The sequence below is a fragment of the Malurus melanocephalus genome, unplaced genomic scaffold, assembly GCF_030028575.1.
Source record: "Malurus melanocephalus ecotype Western Australia unplaced genomic scaffold, MMel_1.1 scaffold_20, whole genome shotgun sequence".
NCBI classification, from domain to species: domain Eukaryota; kingdom Metazoa; phylum Chordata; class Aves; order Passeriformes; family Maluridae; genus Malurus; species Malurus melanocephalus.
The window spans coordinates 4196800-4213194 of record NW_026623252.1 but is presented as its reverse complement, the minus strand read 5'-3'; the positions used below and the strand labels follow the sequence as shown (position 1 = coordinate 4213194).

Below are 16395 nucleotides of genomic sequence, written 5' to 3'. Positions count from 1 at the left end.
GGAAAGGAAAGGAAAGGAAAGGAAAGGAAAGGAAAGGAAAGGAAAGGAAAGGAAAGGAAAGGAAAGGAAAGGAAAGGAAAGGAAAGGAAAGGAAACGTAGAAGGATGCCGTCTTCCCTGGGACAATGGAAGGTGGGTGGAATTGGTTAATCTTTCAGATCCCTTCCAACCCAAACCATTCCCTGATTTTTCTGGTGTTGACAGACATTAACACAACCCAATCCAACACTGTGCTCGGGCCTSGCTGTTTTTTTTCAAATCCACATCAGACACCCAGAATCCACTGGCATCTAATTGAAATTGTTGGCAGATCCCTGGCAGGCTGCACATCCCCCCGTGAAACTGCTCCATTTGAATTATCCATGGACAGTTTGAATCCACGGATAATTAAATGCACTGTACGTAATTAATTTGTAATTGAAATTTTATTCTCTTTGCCGCAATCCCACGATTTGTTGGAGCTGCCAGCAGATGGCCCCTTAACCCTTCTAATACCACACKGAGCTTTGCTCTTCAGGAAAATCATTATAGGGAAAAAAAAMCCCAAAACCCAACCTCATCCCGCTGTCAACAGCCATCAAAGATGAAACTTTTCAAACCTGAGAGCCAGAGTTGAACAGTTAAATTGTTACACTTGAAAATGCAGAAATTCAATTCTTGCCCTGCACATGTACACAAGGCTCCTCCAAACTTAAAGGATCTGATGGAATTTTTTTTTTTTCATGTGCACAAGGCTTCTCTAAATTTGAAGGATCTGATGGAATTTTTTTTTTTTTAATGGCCCAAGATTTTCTGGAAGCTCAAGTTATTGCTGAAAACTGCTCGGTGCTGTGTAGTTTATCGAAATTTCAGAAAGACTTCACTGAAAGCTGTGATTAGACCTTACCCGTGRGATAAGGTAAATATTCCAGTGCTACAGTGATGAGGCCACTGTGTTCTGGTTTGTGAGGCAGAAAATGACTTGCAACAGAAATTTAATTTTAAAATTAAATTGTGTTACGGTAGMACAAGTTAAAGATGATTTCTCACAGAAATAAGTGTATTTGAGCACTGGGGGTATTGAACACTGCAAGGGTCTAAGGATTCCCTGAGCTGCACCAAGAGAAAAGAATTGTTGTGGGTACTGGAGGAAGGACTCACTGTACTGTTCCCATGGAATTTCATRGAAATTTCCCCAATTTCATGGAAAGACTCATAGAAGAGTCTCGTGTGGCCTGGAAATGCTAAACACACMGAGAATTCTGGCAGTGCACCAGGAAAAATTGTACCTGGCTCTTCAACCTGCCAGAAAAATGGTCTGAAGAGACAATACAGCAATGGTTATGAACAAAAGAACATGAATCAGGGGGAAAAAATAGAAATAATGGCAGAATTCAAAATTCTGTTGCCTCTAAATGCTGGGGTCATATAATTTAATCTTAAATTAACTCCATCACATCCTTTTTGGYGTAATACTCGTACAGTCACCTCTGGGTAAACCCAGAGAGCCAGAGAAGAGTCCCCTGGGTGCTGAAATATTTCTTTGATTTTAATCAAAGCCCCAGCCCTGCACACACCGAGCTGCTGACACTCACACACAACTTCCCTGCTGGCATTTCCTCCTGGCCACCTCTCTCCCACCCTTTTGGCCTGATCAGGGATGCACTTGATGCTTTAGGATTTTATGTTCTCTATTTCCATGTATCTGTAACCCTGTAATCCTTCAGTGTTTAACTMCAGACTCCACAGACAGTGCTGAGCTCCTGCTCTCCCATTTTTACACAAAACAATTCCTCTGYAGCCCCAAACTCAAGGACACCTCCCTGTGCCAGGCCCCAAGAGATGGAAACAACAGAGAATTGGGGGGAGCCAACTTGGAGTGAATGACTGCATTGGCTGCAGCTGCAATTGGAGGATTCAGCCCCAATGTGCAAATGGACAAAAGTGAGAAAGGGTGAAAAACCCGTGAGCCATTGTCCATTGTGGGTGTGGGACTGCCCTGAGTGCACCTGAAGGCCCTGCCATAAACAGAAGTGATTTTTATTATCTCAATTTAATCTAGCCTCTGTTTTAGGGAGCCGGATTTTATTTTGGTTTTTGGGGATTTCTGGTTAGTGCTTCTCTGTTGGAGACAGATGTGTCCTCTGCCYGACCTGGCAGAATTTGCTGTGTCTTTATGGACAACTCAAGTGCTCAGGCTTGGTGTTTGCAGYTTTTTTCAATACTTTTCCTACTCCATATCAATCTCCCTCACATCTCCTCTGAACAGGCAGATTGAAATGTTGGTATTTTCCTGCTCTGGTATGAGAAGTCATTTCCTCCCAGTGCCATTAAAATGCCTGCCTGGAGTAACACTAAAACCTCTCTTGGATCGGGGCTGCTGTGTCTCCTGCAAATCTCCTCCCTGAAAAAGGGAGTGGGGGAAGAAAAAGAATTTGGCTTTTGCATCTGAAACAAATTAAAGTTTCATTTTTCCCCCAATCCTATTCACTTGTTTAGGGCGTCTCCCACGAAACAAYTGCCAGCAGCCAACACTCAGCAATGGAAGGAAAGTTTCCTAATGGTCATTTTATGCTCTCCAGAGTTTCCTTTCATTACAGAAACCCTTTTGTTTGCACTCGGAATAGGTAATCAAAAGTGTGAGGTGGCTTCACCTTTATCACAGAGCGCCATTAATCGTGATTTCCAGAATCCTGGTGTTTAACAGGGGCTCCTGAGATAAGAGGGACAGAACTGTCACATTTCCTGTCATTCACTCACAGCTCACAGTGGAAGGTTTGTGTTTTGCTGGGCATAAAGGCATTTTTGGGAAGCTGGACAACAGCCACAGTTGGTCTTTCCAAAAAACATCTGATTTAGGGAGATGTGGGGGATTTTCAGTGWTCTCTGCACACAGGGTATTGTGGTGGGTCAGACAAGACTGAGAGCTGGGAATATGAAATATTAAAGACACCAAGCACTTCCATGGCTTGTGTGCCACATGTGCCACTGCCTAGTGCAGTCTTAAATAATCCAAATCTATTTATACCAGGCTTTTTGTGCCATGGAGAAAATTAAACTTTTTTTCACCGCTGTTAAACTTTCTCTTATCAAGGAATTACTTTTGAACGTGTGCTGCCCCTGTGTTTCCTTCAGCAGTAAATTCCTGCAAATCAGGATATGGGAGATTCCTCATCCTTTCATTCCTTGTCAATTCTTTTCCTTCATACATAAACAGTTGTCCTCATTTCTACTCGTGCCCATTTCTCCTTGTCCCATTGCTGGGCACCTCTGAGCAAGGTCTGACTCTGTTTTCTGTATTATCCCATGAAGCCCCTGAAAATTAAATTAAACTCCCTCTCACTCCAGCTTTGGTTTAGTCTGGAACAACTGGATTTGTGCAGATTTTTGTCACCCTACAGCTCCCTTATCCCCCTGGCTGTCCCCTGGACCTGCTTGGCAATGCCTGTGTTTACCAGGGCACCCAATACCGGTCCCAGTGGCCAGTTGTGGCCTCATAATTGCCAGCTAACAGGGAATAATTAATTATTTTAATTGCTGTACTCTGGTTGCTATGGGCTAGAATTTGACTGAATCAGTGCTGCATGGATTTGAGAACCAGAGAGAGGGGAAATGAGGCCCATTTGGTGATGTTGTGTCTCCTGTAAGAGCTGGAGTGGAGAAACAATCCCGGGCTGCTCCCCATGTTTTTGAGGGAGGGGGTGGGAGAGTGTTTGCATTTGGTTTTGAGTCATGTGGAAAAATAATRGAAGGGTTTGTGTGTGCCTGTGGGGACACAGGACGTGATGTGTGTACATAATTGCATCATATGTAAAATATAGAATGCAATTATAAATTGTAAATTATATTAKAAAATTATGGAATTATGGTGGAATGAATTATGGAACATATAAAATTATAAAAGATATAATACAATATATTCTAAAATATATAATATAGAATAAAAATATACGATATATTATGAATATATATAATATATTACAAAGATATATAACATATTATAAAAATATAATATAATATAATATAATRTAATRTAATGTAAYGTAAYGTAAKGTAAYGTAACGTAACRTAACGTAACATAATATAATATAAATTATATGATATACCATATACGTCAATGTGCATAGATACATGTTTTATGCAGGCTCCTCTTATTGTAGAGATGATTTATATGCAAATAAACAAAAACCCCCTTGCTATCTTCAGCTGGAACATTTTCCAGGAGGAAAAAGGCTGTSCTGGTTTCTCCTCCGGGGATGGCTTTACTCTCCACTGTGGAATGTGGCTTTTCTGGGGATGGAGGCACCTGTCACAAAAGCTGCTGTAAGGCTGGACTACATAAAATGCAGCTGATAAATCCCCAGCAAAGCCAATTTCAGTAGACTGCTGGCACTGGAAAAATATTATGTTTGGCTTTTTCCTACTTTTTTTTTTTTTTTGTCTGGAAATGTTCTCCAGCTCCCATCCAGAGCAGAAATGCTGAGGACTTAGAATGTGGAAGAAATCCTGCCAGGATAGTGTCTTTTTCATTTTTTTTTTTCTTGAGGAGGGTTTGGACTATGTTTTTCACAGTTCATATGCCTGCTTTTATTTCCAGACTTCTCCTACATTCCTGTTCCTGTCATCCTGAACCAGGATTCCTTCTTTTGAAGAGCTTGCTGAGAGGTAAACAGGGAGCAATACAGGGGAGAGAGCTCTTGTCCAGCAACAGTCCCAGAGAGGAAATTTCTGGCCACCCCCAGCCCAGGATTTGATGAAATGCTGCATGGCGAGCATTCCTGGCCGATGTGCACATAAACAGAGAGCAGGATTTGCTTTATCTGGGCTGCTTTTTGCATTCAAGGTAACACAAAGCTCCCGTAAATGTCCACGTGAAAAATGCGGCTGCTCCCAGCGGTGTCTCCAGGGGCAGTAAATCCTCTGCTGAGGTGCTCACAGTGGTTTCACAGGACCACTGTGGCTGGAAAAGACCTCTAAGATCAACCTTTGACTTCTCACCACCTTTCCACCAGAGCAGAGTACTGAGTGCCAGGTTCAGGTGTCCCTTGGACACCTCCAGGGATGGTGGGACGGCCCTTCCCATGCAGAAATCCTTCCTGATGTTTTGATGGCAGAGATGGAATTTTATGTTTGCCCAAASTGTGCGTGTTCCTCGTGATGGATAAACAGCAAATTCAATTCCCTGTTTGTCCCATGAAAGAACCAGAATTCCCCAAGCCACCATACCTTGAGAACCATGTGAAGCAGCAGCACCAGGCCCTTCTTGCCTGGAGGATGCTTCCCAATGATGTTGGAAGGGGTGATGTTGAAGAGGTTGGCTCCTGTTTCTGTGCAGATGGCATGCAGCAGCATTTTCTTTCCAACGCCGGCAGGTCCCGCCAGCAGCAGGGATTTCACCAAAGGACCCTTCTCACGGACGGTTTGGGAACCTGTAAAAAGTCATAAGGCACTATTATTGCTTTCATTTAAATCTGCCATAAAGGTAATGGGATGATTCCTCCTTTTTTATTCACCATAAATTATTGATAACCTGAATTAATCGTTTCCTTACTACTTGAGTWGAGTTCTGTATAACCAGAGCCGTGAGCCCAGCAGGTTTAACATCCCTGTTTGGAGAAGGACYCATCACCTTTATTTGTGTCTTCTGATGGGAAAACTTCAGTTTTAAACCTATGTGAGCTTAAAAAATGATTTTGAGGTCAGAGCAAATGTGATGCCAGGGTTGCTGTGCCTGCAGCAATGAGTGTTCAGCATTTCAAACTCTGTGTCTCCGTGGCTGCTCCAGGTAAACTCATCCTGAGCTGTGGGAAATGTGATCCATCACCTGGGAGAGCCCAGCACTGGGAAAACACGGGCACAGGCAGATTTAGGTGGTGGATAATGATGGAATTAGTCTCCCCTGCAGCTGTCACTACATGAACTGTGGACAGATGAACCTGCAGAGGTGGAAACGGCAGGAAATGTCAAATGCTTTATCCATGCCCACTGGGAGTTATGTAACATCTTTGGATGTCTAAAGATGTCAATARTGGTGGTGGTTACAAATATTTGAAAATTTGGGTGAGCATCCTCTGCGTCTCGAGGTCTCTGAGACTGGTGTCCATCATCAGCCTGTGAGGGGGAAACTGTCCCCAAATCTGACAGTGGCTCAGCCTGGAAAACCCTTCTGGGTTAAGGGGGACTGCTGGCATTCAAAACAAATCCAGTCAGGGTGGCTGTTTGGGTTTAACATCCCAAATAAACGGCAGGAACAGAGCCCAGAGATGAATGCCATTATTGCAGCACAGTGCAGGGTGCAGGAAGTTGTCAGCCACCCAGGCTTTATTAATATTTGCTCATTCCATACCAATCCATTACCATTCCACCAAGATTTATTAGCAGGGGAGCAGCAGACTCCTCTGGGTTAGAGATGAAGGATCACTTCCACCATTCTTTCTCCTTTCAGCTGCTCGTAATTTTCTCAACACCATTTCAGCCRGGGCTTTCCTTGCCATCAGGTGACTATTTTGAGAAAAACTTTCACTTCTGTGATACACAATTATCTCCTGATGAACCGGTGTGGAGACCAATTAAGTGAAATGTCATCTGTAACACATCACCCCRAAGGTGAAACCACTCCTGTACCTGTTTTTTTGGCTCATGTAATGTCTTTTGCTACTCAAAGGCATTTTTCAAACTGCTCTTGCAAGTACCTTTYGTTTGTTTAACTGCCCAGGGTCTCCTCTCCCTGGATTTTTTGCCAATTGTATAAATGGCAGAAAATTTATGGGTTCCCTTGACTAAGGACTGTCTCAGGCCTTGATTTCCCTAGATTAGGTGGTGTTAAAAAACAGCTTTGGAGGAGTTATGGGTTATGTGAAATACATTGTGMAGACAGGGATAACTGCTGAGCTCTCTCAGCTGATTGCAGTCAAACCTTGGTTTTGGCTCGCCCCAAACCAGCTGGGGATGTTCCAGGTGGGAAGAACCCCATCCAGGTTGRAAGGAGGGAAAAGCAGAAGTTCTGTGTCTGCTTTCCTCTGTTTTCCAGGATGGGAGGAAGGGAGATGTTGGGGATTTTGTGCTTTAAAGGGGATGAGCAGTGACTGTTGGCAATTGATATATGGATTTTGTTTTGGGKTTTTTTTGTATGTAAAGTTGTTTATTGTAAAGAAGTTTTGTATTTTATAAGATTTTAAATTTTTATTTGTATATATTGTATAGAATGGATAAAGTTTGTTCTTTTTCTCATTCCTTCTCTGTTCTTTTCTCACAGTTTTCAGTTCCCTGTGAATTGATTTTTCTGAATTTAATTGTAACAAGTTTTTCAGAGTTTTTCTGTTCACCAAAGCAAACAGATCTTTGCATTCCCACAAGTGACACAGCCTGGGGGAGGATGTGCCTGGTTAAAATCTTCCCCAGATCCAATCAGCAATGGAAAAAAAGGATGCAGGTGAAGGATTGAGGCTGAAAAACCCAATCAGGAGTGGAAAGGGATGCAAAGGAGGTTTTGAGTAAAGGCCCCCCGAGACAGGCACTTCTTGAAATCACTGCAGTTTGGCATAATGCCATCTCCAAGTAAAATATGGGATGAATTTTRCATTAAAATCAAACAACCTGACCCAGCAAAGCCTTGCTATTGCCTGAACCTGGCATGAAACCTGCGAGGGCATTTCCAAACGTAGTCTGCAAGGGACAAAACACTTCCAGACTCATTCCTTAAACGATTGCAGCTCTGAGTAAYATTAGCCAGCTTGTAAAAGGTAAATTGCAACCTTAGCCCTCCTCTAACTTGATGAATTGTGACCACTGGAGCTTGTTTCAGGGATTATCTTCCCTGAGTGCTTTCCCTTTACGCAAACAGGGACGGGCTGGGGAGGCAACAGCCGAGTGTGGCACAATCCTGGCTCCACTCTTCAAATAATCCAGCCTTCTGGAAAACAATTAGACTGAAAAAGCCTTCAGATGAAGGCTGGAGCCAGTAAAAATGCCACGCTGTGCCCTCTGGGAATCGCTCTTACCCAAGGGCAGGATCCCGTAGAGYGTCACGAGCTGTCGGACGTCTGGGATGGAGGGCGTGGGCTGGACAGGGACCTCCCGTGGGATTTTCTTCAGGCAGTCGGAGTAGCCTGTGGGGAGGAAGGAGGAGCTCAATAAATGTGGCATTGTTGTCATAAAAAGCAGAATTCAGGGACTGAGGAGCTGCCATGRAACGGGGATGAAGCACACCCTCAGCAAATCCGGGGATGGGGGCCCGAGCTGGGCAATATTYTGCTGGAATTTGGCCCCGAGAAAGGTGAAGTGCAAAGGAAAATTGAAGCAGAATGGGCTGAGGATTTTCCTTCCAGGCTGTGGAAGTTGTTCAGCAGAGAGAGCGGCCGGTCTCGAGTAACCTTTGAAAGAAACTTTGTGGAGAAGAATCATTAGCAGCACTGTAAATCACGCTGCTGGCAAAGGATTCCCGGATTTGGGATTTCGCAGGGCTCGAATCCCAGTGAACCGTGTGCTCTCAGAAGGATTTCAAAAAGGGGGAAAAGCTGTTTTAACAAGCTTTTCCCTGGCTGGCTCCCATCTCAGCTCCTCGCTGTGTCACCTCGTTTGGTGGGGCTCTCTGCTTTGCAGTTCACYGCTTTTTCTCATCCCCCTTTTGTTCAAAAAAACCTCCACAAAACAACCCAAGAAAACAAAAAAACCCTGATGGTGAGCTGAAACAATTCAATCCTGCCTTGGCTCTGGTTTCAGAGCTATAATCACATTGCTTGCCCTGTCAAAGTCCATCTCCAAGATGTGCTGGAGAACAAAGATGCAGGAGGATGGGCCACAAGCAGGAAAACCACTTGTGATGTAGTCAGTGATTATTTTGAGCATGAATTACATGCCATTATGGTGATTATTATTGGAAAATAATAATAATATATTATGTTTTACTGGAGATGATAAGGGAGAGGGCAAGAGGCCTCTGGAGCAGAGGTAAATAATCAGTGGTTAAAAGCAAAAGTGGAGCTGTAATTTGGGGGCAAAAAGGCAGCCAAGCCCGGGTGCAACCACCCCCTCCCCTCTGAAGAATAAAATTCATTTCAGGTTTTATCTTTTATTTAAGGAGAAATCAAAAGAACGGGATAGGAATTAATCTTCACAGATTTAATTAGAAGGCATCAAAGGGTTTAATTGCAACCGCCCATAAATCACAGTGGATATTCTCTGACTAATTTAGATAAGGTCACCAAGAAAATTAGTTCAGTGATGTCAGTTTGTCATCGAGGGGGGACATTTCAGTGGCTGGGTAGCACAGCTCCACTCTTTGTCCTTTCCCCAGGAATTGCTAGTGACCTTCCTTAGGCTTCAGCCTTCTTCTTTGACTTTGTCCTTGGACCCTTCAAGAGAGTTATCCTGGATTTCAAAAAAAATTTTTGGAGATGTGCTGGTTTAAAAGCATTTGTGGTGGGGGAATGTTTGTGACCTTGGATGGTTTTGGAGAACAAAGGAAGAATGAAAATAATCCTTTACTTCACAGTCTTTAATGAACATTAAATGGATGGGACACTCTTTAATTTGGAGAATTAACAATTTAATTCTCAGAATTCACATCTTGCCAATGCTTGACAAAGGGCGCCTTAAAGGATGTTCTGGTTCCRCCTCAGAGTGGTTGTGACATCCAAAACCATTCCAGGCTTCCAGGTGTTGGTGCCTGGAGTTAAACACCATTTTAAATTTTCTGAATTAACAGTTCTTCAGAGAGATGGGCAGAGATTCTGGAGGCTGAGYTGGTGTTTCYGAGAGTTTATATAAACATTTGGAGRTGAKAGAAGAKAATCTGWCTTTTCTGTCTTGGATTTGTACTATCAGCCCRTGGCACTGCTGTTTCTGGATGGCTGCAAATTCAAACCACAGTCTTTGAAATTACTGAATCTTGGGGTTTTTTTGCTGTTAAACTGCTGTGATTTCACGGTGTTGAACTCACTGTTTGTTGAGTTGGGGTCAGACCCCTCTGCAGCCTGAAAATGTGGGTTTGGGGGGTTTTTTACCCTTTTTTTCTGTGCAGAGCATAGATAAGCAGGTCTGGCTGCAGTTGCAGGTAACAGAAACCAGACAAGAGGAGCAGGAAATGCAGAACTGGGTAGAGACATCTCTTACTCAAATCAAGGGCCAGACATGGCTCAGAGCACTCATGGGCAGCCAGAGAAGTGCAGGGAAGGGGGGGACTCCTCCCTGCTCTGTGAACAAAAGCCAAAGTACAAGTTTTGAAATATTCTCCAGGACTGTGAGCCCTGCTCTGTTAGATTTGCCCTGTCTTGCCAGTGCCTAAGGGCTCCTTGAAGGATGTTCTGGCTGTACCTCTGGGTGGTGGTGACATCCAGAACCCTTCCAGCTCYCAGGTGTGGGTGTCTGGAGTTAAAGAGCAGCTCTGCAAACAGAGCTGGGCTCAGCAGCAGAAGTGAAAGGCTCTGAGCACAGACTTGATTTGCATAGCTGGCTCAAGATATTCAAAACCTTGAAAGTGCAGCTACTCTTGAGCTCATTCTGGACTGGAAACAGGGCTCAGGTTTGCTCAGGTCAAACACTTTTACACAAAATATGAAGGCTACTTTACCAATGAAGTCGGAGAGATTCACGTTCCTGACTTTGATGAGCAATCCATCTTCTGCCAGCTGCTGGTACAGGTCATCAACGGTCCTACAGGGAAGAGAAATCGCTCAGAAATYGGCAGGAAAAGCTCAGGCCTCTCCTAACTGAGCCAGCCTGAGAGTTATTTGTGTTTGCTAGCTTTGTGAATGCACTTTGTGGCTCAGAGGGGAAGGTGATCAGTGCCACMAATGTGAAATCAATAAGCAGAGGTTCCTGTGCTGTGGTGAGGAGTCTCTTTCCCTCCCTCTCCTGCTGACTCCATTTACCCATTTCCAGGTGATGCCAGATCAGTTATGACTTGGGCAATGGTCTCCTTCATTAATATCAATTACTGGGAAATTATTTTTAAATTACACAATAATGGCAATCCTAACACTACTGCACCTATTCACTTAGCTCTCCAATTAGTACTAATTCATTAATTCTTCTTGGAATTTATTGTGTTGGCAATAGACAGCCTCATCTCCCTGGGAACACGCTGGGAATGCCTTGATCATATTCACACCTGCAGTGGTGTGGTCATGCTGGAACAGGGGGATTGGGGCAAAATTTACAGTRGAAGTGTTTTCCCATCCCTGGAAGTGTCCAMGGCCAGGCTGAACGGGGCTTGGAGCACCCTGGGATAGTGGAAAATGTCCCTGCCTGTGGTAGGGGATGGGATTTAATGGGATTTAGAGTCCCTTCCAACCCAAACCCTTCAGGRGTTCTGTAAAATGGGCAAAACAYYCCCAGSGGAGGTTTCTCCCTGTCTCCATCAGTGGCTGAAAAGAGCCCCCAATAACAGAGGAGTGAACACATTTACATTTGCCTGTGGTTTTCCATCACTGTGGATGCTCTCCATGYTCTCTTTTGGAATTCTAAGTATTGATTTCAACAGCACTTTTGGCACTTGGTTCTATAGATTGACACCGCTTCRAGGATGACATAAACTGAATAAATCTGTTGGAAATTCCCAGTGTACTAACAGCATAAACAAAATGATTTTAATATTTTTAAATCTTTCCCTGTTGTGCACACTTTTCACATTCTTTCCCCTCAATTATTCTGCTTTTCTCACCTACCTTAATTGGGATGTCCTGGACTACAATAAATATATTTAATAGTTCCCCTCAGCTTCTTAATAAACCTCCAGGTATCATTTGAGGTCTGCAGCCTTTTTTTTCCATCTCAGCTGAGGAGTTTTATGTTTATGCAGCCTTAGTGGCACAATTAACATCAGAGTAGCAATAAGCAAATCCAAAATTTAATGCACCTTCAACGAGGTTGATTTTGCCGCTCTGCCTCTTGCTTTCATCCTCAGTGGTTTTATGCTGGGAATGCATCATAAAACAGGTGGGATGGGATGAACCTGGCAGCTCTGGTGGGAGCAGGATTTCTACTTTCCCAGGTTTATTATTTTTGCTGTGCAAATTAAATGATGCACGCCCTGAGTGTCCTCTGAGGAAGTGTGATGTGACCAGGCTTTGTTGACTGAAGCGCCCCAAGCCCTCTCCACCAGGAAAAATGGAGATGAATCTGAATTACTCRCTCTTCTCTGGGTTCTTTCTAAAATGCTCAGCAGGGAACAGCAGAGCAAAATGCCAGATAAAAAATCAGCTGCTAAAAAGCTCATGTTTTCAGCTGRCTGCACGTGAAGTTTATATATAAAGAAGCAGGTATTAGTTTTAAAAGCAGGGAATTTATGCATCTTTGTTGGACTTTGGCACTGTTCTTTAGAGARCTCCTGCTCTGTTATAGTCCATGAGACATGGATTTTAAATATTTGCTTGGAAGGGATTTTTAAAATGTTTTAAAGCAGATTAAACAGGGCTGATTGTGTGGTGCCAGCACCCAAATGGAGTCCAGGTCTTGCTGCTGTTGCACAAATTTTGTGGGGTTTGTGGGGTGAATCCCACTGGTGTGTTTGTCACTGGGCTGTTCTCCAGCCCTGCTCCTGGATCAGCTGGTCCCTGTGCTGATAGCTCTGTGCAGGTGTCTGCTGTGTGCACAGGTGGAAAATGGCTGGATGATCAGGGAAAACATCACAAACTCATGGAAAATACCAGATCAGAGGAAGAAAATCCTCCCCATAAAATAAGGGCGCTTCAAAGAGCAAGGGCACACAAGGAATGGCCAAGAAATGGATCCCTCAGCCTGATTTATGACATGGACAGCACAGCTCAGCCATGAAGGGSGATTTAGAGAGATCTGCAGCCTCTMCTGTCAGGCTCCACCTGGGATGGAAAATCTGAGAGTCAATAGGCAGCCAGGTGCTTCTGCACCTGCAGAGAGAGGGGGGAAAGAGGCCCCCAGGGCCAATATCCTGCTGAAATGCTGCCTGTGCTCAGCTCTGCAAACAGGAATGGACCCACCTGCAGGGGATGGAACTACTCCTGGAGCTGTGTGGGAGCAGAATGGGGATTTAAATTCATGTTTGTGGATGAAGATGAGGGAAACTGAGGTTGATGTTGGAGGTCTGATGCAGAGACCTTCTCTCTTTACCTGTCAGGAGTCAGATTTCTCTCCAGCTCRGGAGGTCTTTTCTTCCCAGATGCCTTGTGTGCCTGAGGACCAGACAAACAGGTGGGAATTAAACAGAAATATTTTTGAAAAAATAAATGTTTTTGTAATATTTATATAAAACAATACAAATAAATATTTTTGAATGTACTGAAGCAAAGTGAGGGCCAGAACTGCCAACATTTCAGTGTTTAAATGTAGCCCAAAGGGACCAATCATCTCCTTAAACAGCAATCCCCTTGTGCCAGTGGAGGCTGCAATAATAAAGCACCCCAGAGTCATTTTGCTCCAAGAGAAAAACTTCTCTGCTTCTTCTAGTTGGATATTAAACAATTTTTTTTTTCTGGCACAGCTGCCCAGAGCAGTGGTGGAATCCCCAACCCTGAAGGAATTTAAAAGCAGTGTGGATGTGGCACTTGGGGACATGGTTTAGTGGTGGCCTTGGCAGTGTAGGTTAAGGGTTGGACTCAATCTCAGACAGCTTTTCCAATTTTAAGATTCTCATTCTATGATTTTTCTGGGGCACAGCTCTGTGGGTGAGGGGGAATGGGGCCCTTGCCCAAGAAGGAAGCAGGAAGGAAAAGGGTGTGTAGGCTCCAAGTACCTTCTCCAGAGCAGCATTTAAAAAAAAAATACATATATTGAGGTATAAAATATATATATTTTGCGGTAAAATAGATTAGCAGCATCCTTGAGGGGGAAACCTCCTGAGGCTCTGGCTACCCTCCTAACCACTGGACATCCTCCTGCTTTCTCCYTTCCAACACCTCAGGACCTCAGCTTGAAGAGGTCAGGAAAGCACAACTTGGTTTTTTAATGTTTTTACCACACTTTGCCACAGAAAGATTTTGATTGGTGCGTCTTGTTTCTTTACATATTTAAAAAAACCCCATAAAATAAGGAAGATGTGACTCAGGCTTGTCAAGGCCCTCCATTAATTACAGCTCTGGAGCCATACATATGGTTGGTGATAATTAGCAGCATGGAGATCAATCAATCAATCAATCAATCARTCARTCAATCAAYCAATCCATGTTAGTCCCCAGCACCAGTGTCTGAGCTTTGGTTCTGCTGAGCACTTTACAGTTGCGCTGGTGGAACTGTTTATACAGAAACCTCGGTGCTCTGAGGAATTTTATTTTATTTTTTCATTTTAARYAAGTGCTTAAATGCTTAGTTGAACAAGACAGCTGCTTCTTTTCCAAAGTTTATGTTTGCTTTCCTGGGAATACAGTTATTTACTTGACTTTTTTGTTATCATGGCGAATACTTCTGCAGAGCTCTGCGATGTTGAGTTAAAAAATCCGATCCAATTATCTGGAAAATGCTGGGCTTTTTCACAGAATGGGACAGCAGCCTTCAGGAAAACATAAATTTTGGGGTTTTGAGGACAGACACAATGTAAACAACCTGTGGTGCAACCACCTGTTGCTGTTTATGATGGCACAAAAATAATCCAGATGAAAACTCAGCCTAAACCCAGCACTGTGTGGATCATCCAGCTGGGAAAAGGGGATGGTTTGAAGTTTTAGGTTAGGAAAATGCAAACAACTCTGGATTTCAAGAATTACACTTCAGATTTCTTCACATAAATAAGTTTGGCAGCAAATATTCATCAGGATGTGCCAGTGGGATTTTGTTTTAAAGAAAAGGGAAGAAAGCACATGCCGTGCTGTTTTAACAACTGAGGAAATATTGAGGCTGTMACTGGTTTATTTTTCCTGCTCCTCCTGTTTTGTCTTTACAACCTCTCTTCCAGCAAGCCAGAAATTACATATTTTGGGGTCTGACTGGGAAGAAAAGCTCATTTCAACCTGTGTAAAGATGCTAAGCATATGCTGAATTTATTGGCCAACTGGTGTTGTCCTCAAGGCAGCTTCACCAATAAAGGAACTCCAGAGCGAAACAAAAACGAACTGCACGGAGGAAAAATGTGTTTTCCTAATTAACAACAGTGTTTGTGGGGAATTTGGCACAGGCTGAGCTGTGATAAGGGGAAATCGGAATTGTAGACGATGGCCTGCCTCCAAAATGTCTTACTGGGAACGGCTTTTACTCAGAAAATGATAATGTTTAATGAATGCCAATGCGTTTGTYGTTGTTAATGGAAATCTCTGAAATGCCAGTGGAGTTTCTGTGCAGYCATCCTGTGCCTGGGTGATTTTCTGCTTTGGGAACTCCCAGGGAGCGAGCTGCATCTCCTGGCAGCTGGCAGGGACASGGGGCTGTCACCCAGGGGGTGGCTTCTCTCGCTGTGTGGGCTCTGCACAAGGTTTTGGGTTTGGAGCAGACAAGGACCTGATTTCAGAGCAAATTCCAGAGCAGGGTCTGCTCCTGGAATGGCACCAGGAGGGAGGGCATGTCCAAATGTCTCACTGGGGGGGAATTGGGGAAATTAGAGGAGTCCCCCGTCTGTGTCACCCTTTGCCTGGGATCTCACAGCTCCTGGCTGCCGCTACAGCCACCAAGGGTCATGGAACAGCCTGTCAGTGCTGGCCACTTCCCAATCTGATTCCACCTTGGAAAGAGGAATTGGTTCTGTGACTCCAACAACAGCAGCGTGGTTTATTGAATATTTATTAGGTGCAATCGAATTAATTTTGGTGTTTTCAAATTTCCAATTTCCAGTCTGCTGCTCTGGAGACCCACTTGTTGTGAGGAGAACAATTTTTCACCCAAATTCATTCTTCCACACAGGGGGAAAATGGGGCTCTTATCTCCAGGAGTGCTAAGCACAGCTCTTGGTAGGGTTAAGTGCCAGCTTTTAGCAGTAAGTGGTGTTTGAAGGTTTGGGAGTCAGTGATGAAGCACTTATGGAAATAAAGGAGGTGCTCTGGCTATGCCTGGAGCTGGTATATGTTGTTTTTTTAAAATCTAAGATCTGAGATGTCTGCAACACTGACTGGAAGAGAGAAATTCCCCTTTACAGTCCAATTCCAAAWTGTCCTTGCATTTTTCACAAAAGGGACTTTCAAGTTCAGATTGGTTCCTGTGGGTCAGGCAGATTTTTTAGTTTTAATGTGGACTCAACAGAAATTTCCTGAGTTGTGAGCTACTCAACTCTTAAGGCTTGAAAAGGCAGAGAACCCYCAGCCCTGGCAGGGACTATTCCCAGACAAAGAGAGCAGAAGAAATCCCTCCTTAAATGGCCAAATGGGATCAGGAATTTGGGATGACRGTCTTTAGACACAAAATTCCACCTGTAAAAGCTCTCTTAAAGAAATCACCCTATCCATGCCCATTGCCCACTGCCAGAGTGCTGGAAAAGGTCTGATTTCTCTGAAGAATTCTCTTGAGAATGCAGAATATCCCC

General features: G+C 43.8%; 1 protein-coding gene across 1 annotated transcript in view; it reads right to left on the bottom strand.

Moving 5' to 3' along the window:
- IQCA1 (IQ motif containing with AAA domain 1) overlaps positions 1-16395 on the bottom strand; it is a 125310-nt gene that overhangs the window by 8515 nt on the left and 100400 nt on the right. Inside the window, exons 12-15 of the mRNA XM_057389805.1 lie at positions 13065-13126; positions 10549-10631; positions 7979-8086; positions 5205-5407 (exon numbers count right to left, since the gene is read on the bottom strand). Of these exons, the coding sequence (XP_057245788.1) occupies positions 5205-5407; positions 7979-8086; positions 10549-10631; positions 13065-13126 (456 nt within the window). The remainder of the gene's footprint in view (positions 1-5204; positions 5408-7978; positions 8087-10548; positions 10632-13064; positions 13127-16395) is intronic.